Source organism: Aegilops tauschii, chromosome 3 (assembly GCF_002575655.3).
Source record: "Aegilops tauschii subsp. strangulata cultivar AL8/78 chromosome 3, Aet v6.0, whole genome shotgun sequence".
NCBI lineage: Eukaryota > Viridiplantae > Streptophyta > Magnoliopsida > Poales > Poaceae > Aegilops > Aegilops tauschii.
The window spans coordinates 382,581,761-382,599,719 of record NC_053037.3 but is presented as its reverse complement, the minus strand read 5'-3'; the positions used below and the strand labels follow the sequence as shown (position 1 = coordinate 382,599,719).

At 43.8% G+C, this 17,959-nt stretch overlaps 2 protein-coding genes across 2 annotated transcripts; one reads left to right on the top strand and one right to left on the bottom strand.

Annotated features, from left to right (window-relative positions):
- Positions 1-1,307: 1,307 nt before the first annotated feature.
- LOC109776839 (uncharacterized) lies at positions 1,308-4,976 on the bottom strand. Its single transcript, XM_020335503.3, has 4 exons — positions 4,464-4,976; positions 2,745-2,828; positions 2,575-2,664; positions 1,308-1,872 (listed from the first exon to the last, which is right to left on the bottom strand). The coding sequence occupies exons 1-4, from the start codon at positions 4,899-4,901 to the stop codon at positions 1,591-1,593; spliced, it is 894 nt and encodes a 297-aa protein (XP_020191092.1). The 5' UTR covers positions 4,902-4,976; the 3' UTR covers positions 1,308-1,590.
- Positions 4,977-5,006: 30 nt separating this feature from the next.
- LOC109776838 (uncharacterized) lies at positions 5,007-16,410 on the top strand. The gene is made up of 14 exons (XM_020335502.4): positions 5,007-5,212; positions 5,324-5,468; positions 5,556-5,656; positions 7,708-7,795; positions 7,947-8,095; positions 8,494-8,640; positions 8,869-8,979; positions 9,921-10,020; positions 11,081-11,215; positions 11,898-11,935; positions 12,047-12,139; positions 12,334-12,417; positions 15,300-15,449; positions 16,090-16,410. The coding sequence occupies exons 1-14, from the start codon at positions 5,144-5,146 to the stop codon at positions 16,186-16,188; spliced, it is 1,509 nt and encodes a 502-aa protein (XP_020191091.1). The 5' UTR covers positions 5,007-5,143; the 3' UTR covers positions 16,189-16,410.
- Positions 16,411-17,959: the final 1,549 nt, after the last annotated feature.

The window sequence follows — 17,959 nt, the reverse complement described above, 5'->3', positions numbered from 1 at the left end:
TACTGGAACGAACATATATATGCAGTAGTTGGTTCGTATTCTGTATTCTATGGGCGCAACGTCGCTTATACTGTATATAAGAAACTTAAATAATTAAGTATGGTTGCCCTTGTCTCTCCAGCCCAGGACGTTATGTTTTGGGGTTATTGATATTCCAAGTTCTTGGAATGAGAGTGGGATAATGGGACAGCCGATCCAAGAGGGATCTCACGGAGCAAAACAATGGTAGATTGCCAACCTCCAGCATAGAAAATGCCGGCATTCTCTTGCTCGAACGGAGATTCCTAGCTGTTGGGTGGCTGGTTGTTTTCAGCTCCATTGTTCTGGAGAAATTTTGTCGAACAATGGCACTATCGTCCTGTTAATATGGGATTAGGCCCCAGGACATGTGTCAAGGATGCACACGAAACCTTGGACGACAGAGGAAAAGAAAAATATGTCAGAGCAAAAGGATCATTACTCCCTCCAACCACTCTGCCTTCGTTGCACAAGACCAGACAAAAACCACCCTACTTAAACAAAAGGTCAAACGAAGCACAATTAGTGTAAGTGCGATGGGCCAGGCTGATGATTGTTTTTCTTGTGGTCGGGTGTGTCCTGTGTCTGCGATGGGCCAAGCCGATGAACAATTAGTACCGTCTGATTGACTAGAGTAAGGTCAGGACAAGGCTTGTGTCAAATCTGATTAGCTAACATAACAGTTTCATCACAGCTAACATAACATAACAGTTCCCTCAAAAAAACATAACAGTTTCATCTTTCCCTCATAAGAATTCTTGTCCCATTCCTTATGCTCTTTACCAATAAATTGCTAAAGATATCGCCCCTATAAAAATTGAAGGAAAAATTGATGTGATGATTAAACAGCAGATAGATCTTACATTGAACCTATAGAAATTGTTAGAGAAGTTCTTTGTGCTAAAACCAGGGTGATGTTATTCAGCGGACGTTCTCTAGGAAGGGTGGCAATTGCAAACATTTTGATGGCAACATTAGTTATCACAAGGATGGGCAAAGATGACGATTTAAATTTGCAAGCACGGCAATTTTATGATGAAAAATAAAACTACAGCGTAGTTGTCATGCTCACTAACTAAAATTGCAATGCTCGTGGCAACTAATATTGCCATCCCTTCCCAGGTAAGGTTCATTGGCTATTGGGGTCCTAAAACTAATTACCACTTGTTTTCTTTTTCTTTTTTACTTTTTGACAGATGCTCCTTTTTTTCTTAAGGTACACCAAAAGCCATATTTTGTCCTATAGTGTTTGGCAGACATTTCTGAAGTACAGTTAGTGCTGAAACTGATTGTCCTAGAGAAAAAGTTTCTATTAGTGAAAACAATGAACTGATCTCTCAAAAGACTGTTACAGGATATTTTACCGGCCAGCCCTGGTGCTTACCAGGAGGTACTACTGCCACCGGAAGAAGAAAATGTCATTCCCGCGTAGCACAAATGACAAGGAAACACATGGATCCCACAAGGAATACACCTATAGGAAAGAGCAAGTGATTGTTATACATGCCCGGTGCAAGACTTATGTAAGTAATAAAAGTTCGGATGGGCTTCTTCAGTGATTTGTACTCCCTCCTATGCAGCGATCACTTTAGCAGCTTCACGCTTGGCAGTAAACTCTAATTCCTCCGATGTGAAGGGAAGTGGCTTCGTGGGAGCAGGTAGCCGGCCAATGCTATCAACCTTGTCTCGTTGCTTGGGTGGAGGCCTCGCCGCTTTTGGTATAAGGCGGCCCTTCTTTGCAAACCATTCAGGTTTGAGTAGTGCCCTGAACCCAAGCTTGTTGTAGTACACCAATCTTACAGTTCCACCTGCTGCTTCAACTGCAGCTTTCGCCCTTGCAGTCGCCCTTGATACCTGCCAATTTACATTTGCTTAGGAAGGGATTCGTAAAATTTGGATACATAATATATCAAATCCAATCCACAGCACCAATGTTCACAGCTGGCCTAGTATGTGTAACCATTCTTAAAAGTTGAAAAATGTTATATCTTGATAATCAAAGCAATATAATTTCACTTAAAATACATTGCAAGTAAAATCATGATGTTTTTATTTGTCACTGCCATCATCTATTACAAACTTATATATGAACCATATTGTATTAGTTGGGCACATGCCAAACAATATTCAGCAATAGGAAAGCTATATTAATTACACTCGCAGTTGGAATTCCCTCATTGCCTTTACAAAAGAGCCACTACTTGTACTAAACATGATTGCAAGCAATGGGCAGGCAGGTCATGCAAATACATAACTAAATGAGCACATTCTGTGGTATCATTATAATGGCTAAATGGCACTCGGCGGAACAGATACATTTACATGTTCGAATTATGTGTCGCCGCATGCAGCAAGAAACTGAGAATCAGACTATGAAAACGTGCATGATAGTCCTGAGAATGGAGGACTTGAAATGAACAAGAAACTACTCCCTCTGTAAACAAATATAAGATGTTCTAGATCAGTGATCTAAAACATCTTATATTTGTTTACAGAGGGAGTATATGCTTATGAAAATTGATAAGATTTAACTATTTCGAACTAGCTTCTGCTTGCCTCGAGGTGAATTGGCCATTTGATTTCTTCTGCACCACGGCCCATTAACCGAATCCCATCCTTTATTTGTTTTCCAATGGCACTTGTATCCTGATAAAGTGTGACAGAGAAGTTGATGTTGCAAAGAAGAAAACAGAAACATAGCTAGTTCAAAGAAATGACGGTAGTACCTTCAGTGTCTTCATTGTGATCAATTCAGAGGAATCAATTTTTCCAGCATTGATGAGCTTCGCAATTTTTCCCAGTCCACAGGGCTGACCATAGGGAAAGATGACAACATCACACTATGCCCATGGTGCCATTTGCAAATAAAAAATTGAGCTTAAAGTATAAACAAAGTAATTGTCAAGTTCTACAATGAGCGTCCAGTTACCCAAATGAATACAAAATTTTGCGGTTATTTTGTAGATGTTGAAGTAAGACGTTAGCATGGATCAAATAGCAACCACAATTTGCTGAAAAACAATCACTGCATGAACTAGCAGAGATAGGTACATCACATCTCATGTTGGAATACGATTTCAGGAGACTAGAAGATTGTAAAGCAAACAGAAAGTTACTCCACTGCTCAGTGCCCAACAGTAGATCACTTCACAGTACCTCCTGAAGGATTGGCAACATATGATAGATGCAATTCATTAGATTGTAAATTTTGATGCTTTACTAGGTCTTATGCTAGAGATTACGTAACATGATACAACTATATGTTATAAGAATATGGCATGTTCTCTTTGTGAGTCATGATGAACAGAAAAGAAAAGAAAATAGCAATGGGCATGTCCCATTAAAAAAAATTTCTTGCAGTGCTCTTCGCAATCTAATCTATGTAACACTACAGAAATGTAAATCTTTGAAACCTGCATACACGCACAAGGTTCCGTTGTTCTTGCATACTAGCACGGCACCAAATAGTGGCCACCACTTTACTAACATGAACTTATATATCCATTAATAGATTAGATAATGTGTAAACTTTTAAATATAAGCCTAGGTTTCCTTCCCAAACAAAAATCAAGCATAGAGATTTTTTCCAATCAATAGTTTACTCTGTAATAGATATGTCCAAAATCAGCGCCCAATTAGCGCACAACACCTCAGGTCTTACAACAGATTAGCACTACAGCCCCACCGATTATCATTATCCACCAAAGTTTGGCGACCAATTCAATACAGAAGCCACATATCTTGGCACTTGGTATGGATCCACCACTGCTCACATATATCATACTCTAGCTGATAAGGAGCCAGCATACTCTACCGACCAGAAGATATATAACTGACACTGTTGACGCCCAAGCCAAGTCTTTCAATGCTGCAAGCTGGTGCTGCCCTCACTGTAGCTTGACCTACGACCATAATATCTTTGATGTCTTCTCGGTAGTTTCTATGTTATCTCAGAATGCCCATTTCTCCAAAGCTCATGAATCCAATATTCTGGTATTTTCATAATGCATACTCCCTCCGTCCCATTTTTAACACACGGTTCTATTGTTGTACACTTAGAATCAAAGTGATCTAGAAGCTCGTCTAAGAGCTACCACTACAGATAGGGCACTAGTAAGCTCAGTCAGAAATTCCTTCGCCTAACTAAGGAGCATCAACGAAGGGGGCAAAATCCTTATCAAGGTAGCACTCGGAATAAGCGTAGTAAATTCAAAATATGTGAACTCCGTGCACAGAGCACAGATCAAGCACCTTCTGTGCAGAAATGTTGACCCGGACAACTTACGGTCATCGAATCAAGCAACCTTCGAGGATGCCACACATACATGGAAAACAAGGAACGAAATGTTGATTCGTGATCAAACAACTTAGATCGCAAACAGCAAATGTCGCGTTGCTGCGTGCAAGGAAAGCAGATGAACAGAAATGCAAGGAGGGCCCTGGACCTGGAACGTGAGTGAGAAGCGATTTTTAAAGCCGCGGCGGGGGAGACGGCGGCGCAGCGGGGTTTGGCCGCCCTCGAAGCCGAACCGAGCGGTGCCGCGCGCCTTCTGGCCCTTGTGCCCGCGCCCCGCCGTCTTGCCCTTCCCGGAGCCGATCCCGCGGCCCTTGCGCGTCTTCTGCTGCGTCGCGCCGGGGTTGTCGCGGATGTCGTTCAGCCTCAGCAGGCTCCCCACCGTCCTCAGTGGCCGCGGCACCTTTGGTGGCCGCGCCGCCGGCGCCGCCGCTGACTCGGTGGCGTAGAAGTACGACGGTTGCCTGGGGGCGGGGGAGAGATAGGCGGGTGGGGCTGGAAGCGGGTGCCGGTGCGGTTGCGGGAGGCGGCGGGGGAACACGGTGGCGGCGGGGATGGTGCGGAGGAGCTGGGAGGCGCGGCGCAACATGGCTGCTGTGGTGGGCTGGCGGCTTCCTCCACCGGTCTGGCTGCGCCGGGGGTTTAGGGTTAGAATGGACGGTTCCGTGGCATAAAACCTGAGCCGCTGGCCTAAAAATGGACGCCCAGGATCACGTCACGTGCAGTCTTTGCTGGTTAGGTTGTCTCGCGTTGAGGGCTTTGGCGAGCCGCGCCGACGCCGCCGCCGCAACACGCACCCAAAAATCCTAATCCTCCTCGCCGCCGGCGACCATGGTGTCGCAGCACGGCATCCTCCTCGCCGCGGGCCTCATATCCGACCACTTCGGCCCCCTCGTAGCGGTAAGACCCCTGCCCGCCTCCTACCCTCCCGTCGCTCCCTGGTACTGGCATTGCGTCAGCGTGTTCGTGCGTGTGAAGCCCTAACTCCCGCCGCCCGATCCCCTCTCGCAGAAGGTGTGCGACTGCCTCCTCCGCCACGGGGCGCTGCAGCTGACGGAGATTGTGCGCCGTCTCAAGCTCCCGCAGGGGCAAGTGAAGAACTCTCTCCTCGTCCTCATCCAGCACAACTGCGTTCAGGCCTTCTCATCGCCCAGAGGCAAGCCCGTATGCAAATCCCTTGGCTATATGATTCGATTCGATGCCCTGCTAGTCTGTGACTCCATTAATTTATCTGTGATTGTAGGCGACAGGACCATCACGCTCTACTTGGCCATCTTCGACAATGTCCTGCATCGGCTGCGCTTCTCAAAGTTCATCTCTGTTATCCGCGCGGACATTCCAGAGGTTCGTACTTGGATGCGCACTTGATTTTATAGTTCACGCTTGCTTGTTAAAAGCTGGGATTGATTAAAACAGCATCCATAATTCTCTGAATGCTGAAATCAGTGAGGAGCAGATGGTACTGTAGATTTTTTTGCACCTTGTGACTCTCGTTGCTAGATGCATATCGACCTTGATTAATGGTCTAGAGGCGATGACAAAGAGTAACTGAGATATCTCGGAGTATTACACTAAAGATTATTAACACGTGCTAAAACAATCACTTGCAAATTTAGATCGGGGTCCTGAGGATGTCCATTACTCTTTCATGATATTTAGCTACCGCAGTCACTGTTGGCAAATAGAAGCTAGCTAATCCTTTCTATCTGGAGTTTGCCGTTCAGCATAATCAAATTATTGTAGTGCTGTACGTCTGAACATATTCTTCTTACTCTTCAAGATCATAAGGCATCATCTTTTCGTCGACAAACATTTTCCTCTATATGTAGTGCAAGATGAACCGTTTCATATTCGTACTATTTGACCACGTTGTGGATGAGCTTTATGTCATTAGGAGGACGGGTGTGGTGTGTCTAGATATTTTTGTGAGACAACCTTAGAGTGTAATAGATGGAGTGGTGTTTCTCTGGCTGCACTGTTTGTAGTGTAGGGCCAGACTCCTGTAATTTGGTTTGCTCCCTTCTATAAAACTAAGGTATGCCATTGGCGTACTCTGAAAAAAAAATCATACTATTTCAGCTTGATCATTCCAATTTTTTAAACTAATGCTGTATTTACATTCTCTATCCATCCTCTGGGTTAATCTCCAAGCATGCTACACTGTGGTGCATGGTACCATGTATGACCCTATTTTCAATGTTCCCCACACTTATTAGGGCGTCAAGGGCGGATATTGCCTTTGGAGGCCGAGCTCCATGGATCTCGGTTTTGAAAAATTCAAAATTCATCAAATTTCAATTTTCTACATTTCAAAAAATTCCGAAAAAAAATACAGACATACATGGAGGCATAACACACATGTGTGTAATTTTTCAGGGCAAAATACGTTGAAATGAGGGCTGTGCAAAAAAGACAACTGTGAGGCTTTTTAACACATGATACTATTCATCCTCCCAAGCCATGAATTTGTCTTTTTTGAACAGGTCGCATTTCAACGTGTTTCACCCTGAAATTTTAGATACATACACATAACATCCTTGTTTACTTGCATAATTTTTTTCAGATTATTTTGAAACCGGAAAGTTTGAATTTTGAAATTTTCAAAAAAAAGGCCTCCATGGAGGCCGAGAGCCAAACATCCGTTCTCCGTCAAGGGTCCGTATTATCCATATTATTGGACTACTATATTTTATAAAATACAAATATGGTTAAGATTTTCCTGTACGATTAACATTTTGTATTTTCTCACATATATTCATATTTGTACTCTGCCCTGAGGGTTGAGAACTTGTGCACTCCGAAATCCCCCCAATCCATAATACTAGAGTATGTTGAATCTGAACAAGCAAACACTTTTGCAGAAAGATGATCATATCTGCATTGCATAAAATAAGTTGCTATATACACATATTTTAATTGTAATTTATTAGTAGAATTATTTGTATTTTTACTCAATATATCAATATACATATTTAATTGGACTACAGTGTTATAGAAGTCATTAGGTTCTAGGTTTGATGCTTGTGATATTGTGATATTGTGGCCATTCCCTATTCTCCACCCATGGTAACAGAGGCGGGTTGACAGGGTAAGGGGAGAATGCTGTTGGCTGTGGGGATGTTTATATGATCCCTTTTTAGGTGTTTAATAAATATGCTGGTAATTATTGTTTGTGATATGCTGGTAGTTGATAGAGAAACTGACAGATAACATACCTTGCCTGAACTTACATTCTAATTGTTCTGGTGCTATTTTTGCTACAAAATGTGTGATTGTTTCCCGGGCCATTCTCAGAAGAAAATAAAGTTAATTTTAACATTATGCCTACAATCATTCAGTACTTGTAACTTTTCCAAAGTTTATGACCTTATGCATAGAACTTATGTATCTTGCAGTCAGAAACTCTTATTGAGGGATTGCTTCAGAATGGTAGGCTAACATTTGACCAACTTGTGGGACGCACAATCTCTAAAGTGCCAGAAGGTATGTCCTTTTAATTTGTTGAAGTTGTTATTGGATCATCCACTGTTCTTTTTATGATGTTATTCTCTTTCCTTTTTTTCCCATAATCTTTGATATTTGCTGGTGATAGTGACTATTACTGTTCCCTGATAATCGGTCATCCATGTTCCAGGCACCATCCGACCAGCAAGGGAAGAAATACGAATGAACTTCAACAAACTTGTGTATGCACGTTATGTGGAACGTTGCCCAAAAGCTGAACCCTATTTCAATCCACAGGAAGATGAACAATCTACAGCTGCAAGGAGAAGAGTTCCAAAAGTATGTAAAGTGATTCCCTGTTATGGACATTCCTGGTCATTTTAATAGGCCTCTACTTACTTTTATAGTTTTCTACTGTAAACTAATACAAATGCATGCAGGATTGGTAGAAGCTGACTAGGCTGGTTAGTTTAGTAACTTGGTCTTGTAATTAGACATCTTAGCAACGGGCTAATTAGCTAGCTCGGTGGTTTGGGTCCTTTTTATGCGAGGCCTGTTGACGAAAATCATCTTACTCTTAACTCATGATCATCACCTGTACACTTTGTGAAAACTGATAGTTACTAGTACCAAGATCTCAATGCTTTAATAATGCATTAGTACTGTTCTTTCTTCTGTTGATATGTTCTGTGTATGATAGTCAGTTACTGGACCTGAGAAAATTATCTTTGTTACAGACTGCCGAGGAGGTTCTTTCACTTGAGCAGAAAGTTGTCAATACTGCAACCCTTTCTGACCCGGAAAGGTTTTCTGAGATCCCATACGGCATGGAGGATGCATCAAAGACAAATGATTGTCCTCATAACGCTGTTGCAGGTGCTAAGGTGGTGTACTCTTTTTACTTATCTTCACCACCATGTTATGTGAAAATTTGGTGTTTGTTGTTTCGGCCATCCTGTAGTTAAACGAGAAAAGGCAAAGTGACAGGTGTAGATTTTTGTCAATGGCGAAGGCATTTTCTGAAATTATTGATAGGAACTAGCAAATGCAGCAACAGTATGCAATGCACTGCTTTTATCATCATGTAATTCTCTGTGTCGTTATTTCATCAGCGGAAACACGGAGCCTTTGAGATAGATGAAGAGCTCAACTCAACAATTGCAGAGAATGAAGTACTTTGGCGGGTAAATTTTGAGAAATTTATATTCTGTCTAAAGAAGAAGGTATGTTCTGTTATCATAGCATTACTATGGATAGCATATTTATGCAGGCGTCTTCATCTTTTTATCTGCAGCCGTGTTTCTGTATATTGTTTTTCCTTGCTTGCATTGGGTCTTCTAGAAGTAAGATACCTACCAAGCCATTCTTTTCTACAAAACGACAATGAGATTTATTGCTTGGGAAGAGGAGTGGGGGTCGGGTGGGGTTGCTGCTGCCATGAAGAAAGGATTGTAATGTAAACCCCAAAGCGAAATGAAGTTTGTACAGTAAAAAGAGGACAAAAGCAAAAAGGAATGTACTCCATGAACATATAATAGCTTCTGCACTGTATTGAATCTCTCTCTCTCTCTCAATACCACTGCCACTGGTATTTCTCCCAATACCAAGCTGATCATGAACAATGGAAGCACAAGTCCAGTCGGGGAGCTTTGGCGTCGATGACAGAATAGTGATGGGAGGCCGATCAACAGAGCTGCATCTTCCTCTATCTTGACAATGTTCTTGACTGTGGAGATCTTGGAGACTATCCAAGAAGTTCTGCGGCGTGGGGATGAGTCCGAGCTGCTCCTCGGAGGGGATGAGCCAGAGCTGCAAGCGAAGATAGAGCCAACTGAAGCGGCAACCGGCAGCTAGGGTGGGCATGTTGTTGTGTGGGCCATGAAAGTTATTCTCACATGCTGTGGTCAGCTTCAACTTAAGAGTTTTCTCTAGCTTCTATTGCATCTATTTAACTGGTTTGAGATGCACATCAGAGATGCCGTAAGGCTTGCCTGTCATGTACAGGACCGTGTTGCTGTACTGCACCTGCCTTTTTGAGCAGAGAATGCAGATTTTTCATTTTGATATCTTTTTATTTGTGTATATGCATGAACGGTGCAGCTGAAGGAATCATGCAATTCGACTTTGTTAATTCTCACTTAATGTTTTCCTTCTTGCATTAAAGTTTTGTGCAGACCGAAAGAAGCCAAAGCTGAAGGTTGGCACACATCCTATCTGGGAGTCATTTTTCGAAGCTAACTTAACTGACAAAGATACAAACTCTGGTAGTACCCGATATCAATAGCTCAAGTATCCTTTCAATAGTAGATCCAGGAACACAGCAATTTTATTTTTATGGCTTTACATCCACATATGGTCTTGTATGAACATAACTATTTTTAACCTGCATTTCTGTTTTTAAATTCTATCGGTTCTGGTCTTGCCTCTTGGTAGAAGGGGAGCCTTGGCGCAGTGGTAAAGCTGCTGCCTTGTGACCATGAGGTCATGGGTTCAAGTCCTGGAAACAGCCTCTTGCAGAAATGTAGGGAAAGGCTGCGTACAATAGACCCAAAGTGGTCGGACCCTTCCCCAGACCCTGCGCAAGCGGGAGCTACATGCACTGGGGCTGCCCTGGTCTTGCCTCTTGGTGGTGAGCATTAACTAAGAAATGCTAGTTTCTGTTTGAGCTATTTATTTGAAATCTATAGCTTGGCACAAAGAAGGGGAGCCTTGGCGCAGTGGTAAAGCTGCTGCCTTGTGACCATGAGGTCACGGGTTCAAGTCCTGGAAACAGCCTTACAGAAATGTAGGGAAAGGCTGCATACAATAGACCCAAAGTGGTCGGACCCTTCCCCGGACCCTGCGCAAGCGGGAGCTACATGCACCGGGCTGCCCTATAGCTTGGCACAGTCTTGAATGAGCCAGATTAGGGAATGTCATATGCTAGTTTATTTCCTACAATGGCATATGCTTGTTAAAATCATGCCTTTTGTGATTTGTTTTAGCTTTCTACTCTCTATTCGATTTGAAGAAAGGGGGAGAGAGAGACATAAGAGGATAAAACAAATCTAGTATACCTCATTAGGTTAATTGTATATGAATGCCTCCGAAGATACCAAGTAGGCAAGTAACCGACTTGCTGAAGTACCAATGTACCATGACAATTTATCACTGAAGTTACATGGTTCCAGTTTGATTAATAGTTGCCCCGTCGATATCGACGCAAGGAAAATCACTATACCTTGCTTGAAAATTATATAATATCACTAGAGGGGGGAAAGACCATTCTAGCAATCAGTTGTGAATTGTTTCCAACAAGTATAACATTGAGTTCCATTCTTTCAGTGACATCATCAACAAATGGTATTTTGGAGAAACTAGGACAAAAGGAAGGAACTGCAGCAATGACAATTGGTGACATAAAACCAGTCCTGCTGGATTTACAGTGTACTACTTCCGATGGGGAAGAATTTACTTTTGGTAAGTTACTGTTGATATTTTTAGTCTGTATAAGTCGAATACATCGAAGTTCTGTTAGTTAAGTGCTCGGCATGAAGCCCAGTTCAAGCTTGGTAGAAATGAACTTCTATGGTTCGGAAATCAAAACTTGCCACTAGGCAATGGATGCCATAAGGAAACTGATTTCGGTCCAGTCCAATTCCTGGATTGAATCATGGTAGCTTAATGTCTTAATTATATTTGAACTTCGGATATGATCATGTGAACCAGTCCACACTACGCACTTCTAGCTAAGGAGACATGTTGGTTGGTCTATACATGGAAAAAGTACTATAGCTATGACATCTTCCATTGTTTTCATAATTAGTTCGAGCCTAGTTACCATTAGGTTGCTGATACTGACGGCCTGCTATTCCATGAAATTGTGCTGTATGCAGTGATAACAAAATATTCCGCCGAAGCGTGAAAAAGCCTCTAAACAGCTGGAAATTATGTTGTAGAAACTTAACTTTCCTTGTTACTTGTCTTCCGTTCTAAACTCTGGATGCTCAAATTTAGTATGCCAACCTTGAGTTAACATCATAATTTCTTTTATGTAAGATTAAAAAACACTTGATGTTTAAATTTAGTTTGCCAGCCTTTGAGTGAACATCATAAGTTCTTTTTGTAAGATTCTCATGACAGTGGTATTGTTTTTCTGTAGATTTACGCAAAATGGTTGAAGCATGTAGAAATGAGGAGGTACCAGATTGTGTTACTGTTTCATGGTTTATTTGAGTTATTAAAAGACACTCCCCTGTCCTTTCCGTACTAACAGTTGACATGCACATGTCTTTTATGTGTGCATTATAGATAGAGTCGCTTGTGAAAAAGAAATACGGGCAAGAAGCTTTTACAATCTTTAGGCTATTGGTCACACAAGGTTGTGCAGTTGAGACAGATCAAGTAAGTACTCTTACACATTGAGGAAATTGTAGAACTATGCTTTGCTATTGTTGTCAATCTCGTTTGGTTAAGAAAGCTTCTGTTATGCATTAATTTTATTTGTGTGATTCTGTTTTATGATTGTTTATTTGATGACATGGCTTCCTGTTGCAAACCGAAGTACACAAATCTAAACTTTGATTGCAAATGTGCAGATTATTGACACAACAATTCTTGACAAGCAGATTGTTCATTCAACTTTGTACAAACTATGGAACGATGGCTACATAGATACAGAGGTCTGTTTCCTAGTGTCATCAGAAAAGTAGTATTTCTTGCTTGGAGGGCAGAGAGAATGACAATGATAACCCTCCTTGCTTTAAATGTTTGTTGTGCGATAACTTCACTGCTTTAATGGTCTACTACTTTACTATACAAGGCAGGTGGCCCATATTAGCCTTACGAATGCATCATGAATTCATGATATATTGCGTTACTTTCATCATAAATCTGCCTCATTTATAAGCATCAATGCAGTTTAAAAAGGCTATTTGAGCATTTGGGATAAAGCTTGTAAACAAACTTGATAAGTTAGTTAATAAAAGAGTAAGTGTCTAAAGTTTTCTTGACACATTAAGTACTTAAACACAAATAATATCCAGTTATATGTTCTAGAGTAATTCCTAGTTATGTGAATGGTGCTCGAACACCTTAACCCACACTTTCTGAGTTTTGTAGTGTGGCAATTGGTAATACCGCAAAAGTTTAGAACTTCTTGCACTCATAAGTTTCACCAGCTCAAGAGCATATGTAGGTGCTTTATTAAACACTTATTCCTTGAAATGAATAAGTAACTTCTGTAAATTTACTGAACAAATACCAGTTTTAGGGAAGATCCTTCAAAACAAATTAAGGATAAGGAATGGGAAAAGTTTAGAACTTCTTGCACCCATAAGTTTCACCAGCACTAATGCTGCATTATTGGGTTACAAATTTGAAGGAATGAGTGGGTTATAAGGAATCTGCTAGAGAGGCTCTACTGCTGCATTAGCATAGTTTTTTTTTTCCGAGAAAACGCAAAAGACCTTTGCGTTTCTTTTCATTGAAAAGGTGGGGAGTTTGTTACAGTCGTCCTAGGACGGTTAAACAGCAGATGAATACAATGCTCAGTGCACATCCCATGAGGGGGGCAGGACTACTCTAAGACCTGTCGCTCCTGCTTTGGCCCAGGAGCCGGCCTCCTCCTTGATCCGGTCTACCAGAGTGCCTAGGGAGGGCGTCGCGTTGTCGAATACACAGCTATTCCTATGCTTCCAGACCAACCATGGTACGAGTAGTGCCGCGGATTGCAGGGCCTTGCGTTGTGCGTGGGGAGTGCCGTCCCTGGCGTGCTGCCACCAATCCATGAGTGAAGCTTCCTGGTTGGGGATTGGCGCCGGTATGTGTAGCCATGCAAGAGTCTCGTGCCATGCCTGCCTGGAGAAGGGGCAGTGGAGCATGAGGTGTTGCATCGTTTCAGGCTCCTGGTCGCAAAGCAGGCAGCGCGGATGGTGCTGCAATCCGTGGCGGGCCAGCCGGTCAGCGGTCCAACATCGATCCAAGTCGGCGAGCCAATGGAAGAATTTGACCCGAGGGGGGGCCCAAGCCTTCCAAATCAGCTTCCAAGAGTAGGATTGTAGGGATCCCTGGAAGGTGGCCTCATAGCAAGACCGCGCTGTGTATGTGCCACTTGCCGTCCACATCCATATCAGGCGATCAGGGGCGTCGTGGAGGGTGACCTGCTGCGTGAGCTGCCAAAGTTGCAGGTACTGACCAATCTCATGAATGCCAAGGATGCCTTGGATGTCTCGGGCCCATGTGTTGCCGTTGAGACCTTCGGCCACCGTTCTCACTTTGCGTCGGCGCGTGTTGATGCATTTGTATAGCAGCGGCATGAGCTCGCCAACCGAGCGCCCATTGAGCCATCGATCCTCCCAGAACAGAGCGTTCATGCCATTGCCGATGGACATGTATGTGGAGGCGAAGAACAAGGCGCGCTCGCTGCTGGAGAACTGGAGGTCCAAGCCCTGCCAGGCGCGCTCCGCGTCTGTGCGCGAGAGCCAAAGCCACCTCAGTCTAAGCGCGAGGCCAGTCCGCTCCAGGTCATGGATCCCGAGGCCGCCCAGGGCAAGGGGGCGACTGACGCGACGCCAGTTAACGTGGCAGTGCCCGCCGTTGGCGGCGGCTCGTCCGGCCCAGAGGAAGCCTCGCTGGATCTTCGCGAGCTGCTGCAGCGTCTTCTTCGGGGGGGGGGGGGGGGGGGGGGGGGGGCGAAAGCAAGCAGCTGGTGCACCGGGATGGCGCAGAGGACGGACTTGACCAGGGCCAGCCTGCCGGCCCGGTTCATCAGCCACGCTTTCCAGGTGGGTAGGTGTCCAGCGACCTTGTCGACGAGGGGCTGCAGCTGTCCCGCGGAAGGGCGACGCACCGTCAGAGGTATGCCGAGGTAGGTGACCGGGAGCGCGGCAGTTGCACATCCCAAGCTGGCAATGGTCTCGTGGGTGGTCTGGTCTCCATGCAGGACGGTGGCTGAGCTCTTGGTGTAGTTCACCTTGAGGCCCGACGCTCTTCCGAACAGGTCAAGGATGGTATTTTTGCTCTCGCGCACAGAGGTGGACTGATACAGTAGAAAATTAGCTGGAACTAGGAAATTGGATGCATCTGCTATTGCTATTTATGGATAGTTCCAACTATGCTAATGCATCTGCTATACCTGTGAAAGTGATTCTATTGGACTGATACAGTAGAAAATTAGCTGGAACTAGGAAATTGGATGCATCTGCTATTGCTGTTTTTGGCTTTTGTTGTACCCCAAATAAATGTTTGCACTAGATGTTTGACAAAATGATATGTTCACATAGAATGGTATTTTTGTTCCACACGTCACCCATGGCAGAGTTATCGTCTAGCAACTTTCAAGTTTCAGTTACTTTCCTGGAGCAATAGTTCAGAGCTTCCACACTACTGCAGTTCTGCTACCTCAGTTTCAAGCTAACCTAAAGAACTGACTATGGCTTAAAGCTAGGAGAACTTTTGTTGTAAATTACAGGATATTATGCATATGGATATCCTGTAAGTTTATAAGTAACAAAAAATGTCTCATTTTGTGCTTCTGTTCACAATAATTCTATTATGTTTACAGAAAATCGCTTCCGCAGCAGGAACAGGATACGCACAGTTTTTTGTATGGAGAGCCAAAAATACATTTCGTGAGCAGTTCATCGATAATCTCTACCATGCTGCTTTGAACTTGCGCCAGATGGTGAATTACATTGCTGAACTTCTGCTCGAGGTTATCATCTAATGATCACCATTTACAGTTTTTTAGCTGTAAGCTGAGTTTTCCTAAGCAAAAAATTGTTTATTACTTTTACGTTTCATGAATTCAGGATGCACGTCAGGATTGGTTGCTCTATTGCCCATATGTTTATCATCACAGTACATACATGACTATATAATGTGTTTATGCCATATCATAGTTGCAATTCAGTTTGATTGTTTCTTTACTGAGTCGGTACTTTCATAGCGTTGTTTGGTTGGGATCAGGCTTACATTATTAGATCATCCCAAATGCAGAGCAGGAAGATACGTAACCATATATCGAGGCCAATAATTTCATATGCTCCCATATAGAAAACCTTGGTTAGAAACAAGTCTCGAGTTACTAGATTGAAGAATCAATTGGGCTGAGATCAGTTTACATTAGTACCATCACTGGGAAGTTGTAGGACACCTGATGTGTAATGCACGTTCGTCAGAATAACAAGAATAATGTCTGTCAGCAATGTGGGATTAGTTGCCACCATGCCATCTTACTAAATGAACCCTTACCTTGTTGAAACTAACTTTGTTGGCTTGAAGCAGATTTTACTTGCAGAGATGTGTGCTACCTGACCTCAACTCATGAATTGTTTAAATATCATGTATTGCAGGGTTCGAAGGACGAAACAAAGCTGCGGAACAGAAAGAACATTTTGATCCTGGCCCTCACTAGACATGATGACTCTCTCATGCTGTTCCATGATTTTTGAAAACACCGGAGCCGGTCTTAGTCTACCATAAATGTAGAATGTAAACCAGACTGAAGTTGGACAACCGAATTAATTTATCTTTGGCTCTTTTAGCTGATTTCACCTATGGGAAATTCATTTACGCTGCATGTTTGAGATCTTCTTCGTTGTCGCATTTTGCCATTGTTGTGTTTGGAAATTCCACACTTTGGTAGTAATATCCAGCATGCAATTGGTACGGTAGGAGGAATACTGTTCTCACCGACCTGCTGATTTTCCACTGGTCATCCGGCATGTCAGGCTATCCATTCCGTTCGTCTGGCCAAATGCCACTCGTACCGGCAGGCAGGCAGGCCACCGATGATTGGAAGCGGATAATCACAATAATTCGCAAGTTGCGAGGACGCCGATGCTGCGCCACTTGGAGCGGCTACCATTGCATTTGCATTATCTATCTATCAATCCGCGCGCGAGAGGTAGAGGTCGCAAGCGCGTCGTCATGCACGTATGACCATGGACTTTCGCGAGCCGTATCGCACCCATGTGCGCACACACATGCATGAAGCAACCCTACAGCTAATGCGCGCGCATACGGCCAGGTCAACTGCTGCAGTTAGCTGGAGACAAATACTAACAAAAACCAACGATTCTTTCTTTCTGCAATGATAAGAGAGTCCCCCCACTGATTCGGCCTTGTTCCGCGGGGAATGTTCGACGGCGTACCAACCTCCATAAACAACGGTGTAATGTAAGGAGAGCAAAAAGTCTGTACGTACGTACACAATCGATCCGCCTGTACAGATGGATAGATATATTGTACTGTACGTGCTTGCGTATGATTGTGTCCACACATTGTACGTACGTACGTAGTACGTTGTCTACACGGAGGGATGAGGCGCTGCTGGTAGTGGTGGCGTGTTACCATGCACGCGCCTGCGATTTCTGGGATTTCTGTGGTCCAGCTGGTGAGTGACAATCTCGCATCTTGTTTCCTTGTGCCTTCTGAAAGTTCCAAGCCAAGTGGTCGTGCCTTTTCTTGTTGCTACTGTCCGTGCGCTGTTACCGATCTCCATATAGCTTTTGGAGCGTGACCTAAACTTCCCGATTTGGTATTGCGGAAACTTGTGGAGACAGATGTCACGTTTGCCAGTCGGCATTCAGGGATCGTTGATGAGCAGCTCGGTGCATGTTTCTGAGGAGCCTGAATTCGCAGTGCGTAGCCGAGTTTCACGTCGCTTCAAGGAAGGGAAGGCTCCATTGCCGTGGGGGCTGAGTGGTGGCGATCGACTCCTATGCCTGCTACAACAACCAACCCATTTAGATTTAGGGCTTGCAATGCAAGCAATCCCTTCTGGCCCGGTATTGCCTGACACACACACACACACACACACAAAATAGCACTGTGCCATTCTCCTTGTCACCTGGGATAGAAGGATTGGCTTCTAGTACTACTACTATTTTATTTACGTATCGCTGTGCATGATAAGACTAGTGATCACCCACCCAGCGTGCAGTAAGATCCGGAATACGCGTGTGACATACTGACCACGAACGCAGACATCCTCCAACCTATACTACAGATCGACTAGAAAAATTCAGGCCGCCGGAGGGATCCCTTCTGATCTGATTGACAATTGAACGTAAACACGCCCCAGTCATCGTTCAAAAGACCTTAACCCTGTGGATCAGTCTGCAGGCAGAGCAGTTTTTTGCTCCCGCGCTGCTAATGGACTACGGGACACATGTGACGGTGCCGCTGCCCTGCGATACCGTGGTCAAATGGATGATGAGC

What these genes read in the sequence shown, in the direction of transcription:
- LOC109776839 (XM_020335503.3), bottom strand. Translation starts at nt 4,901, where the DNA reads ATGTTGCGCCGCGCCTCCCAGCTCCTCCGCACCATCCCCGCCGCCACC. An exon ending in GCTTCTCACTCACGTTCCAG is followed by an intron (nt 2,829 to 4,463) that starts GTCCAGGGCCCT and finishes CCCTATGGTCAG; the next exon opens with CCCTGTGGACTGGGAAAAAT. An exon ending in AATGGCCAATTCACCTCGAG is followed by an intron (nt 1,873 to 2,574) that starts GCAAGCAGAAGC and finishes GTAAATTGGCAG; the next exon opens with GTATCAAGGGCGACTGCAAG.
- LOC109776838 (XM_020335502.4), top strand. Translation starts at nt 5,144, where the DNA reads ATGGTGTCGCAGCACGGCATCCTCCTCGCCGCGGGCCTCATATCCGAC. An exon ending in GGCCTTCTCATCGCCCAGAG is followed by an intron (nt 5,469 to 5,555) that starts GCAAGCCCGTAT and finishes CTGTGATTGTAG; the next exon opens with GCGACAGGACCATCACGCTC. An exon ending in TGACAAAGATACAAACTCTG is followed by an intron (nt 10,021 to 11,080) that starts GTAGTACCCGAT and finishes CCATTCTTTCAG; the next exon opens with TGACATCATCAACAAATGGT.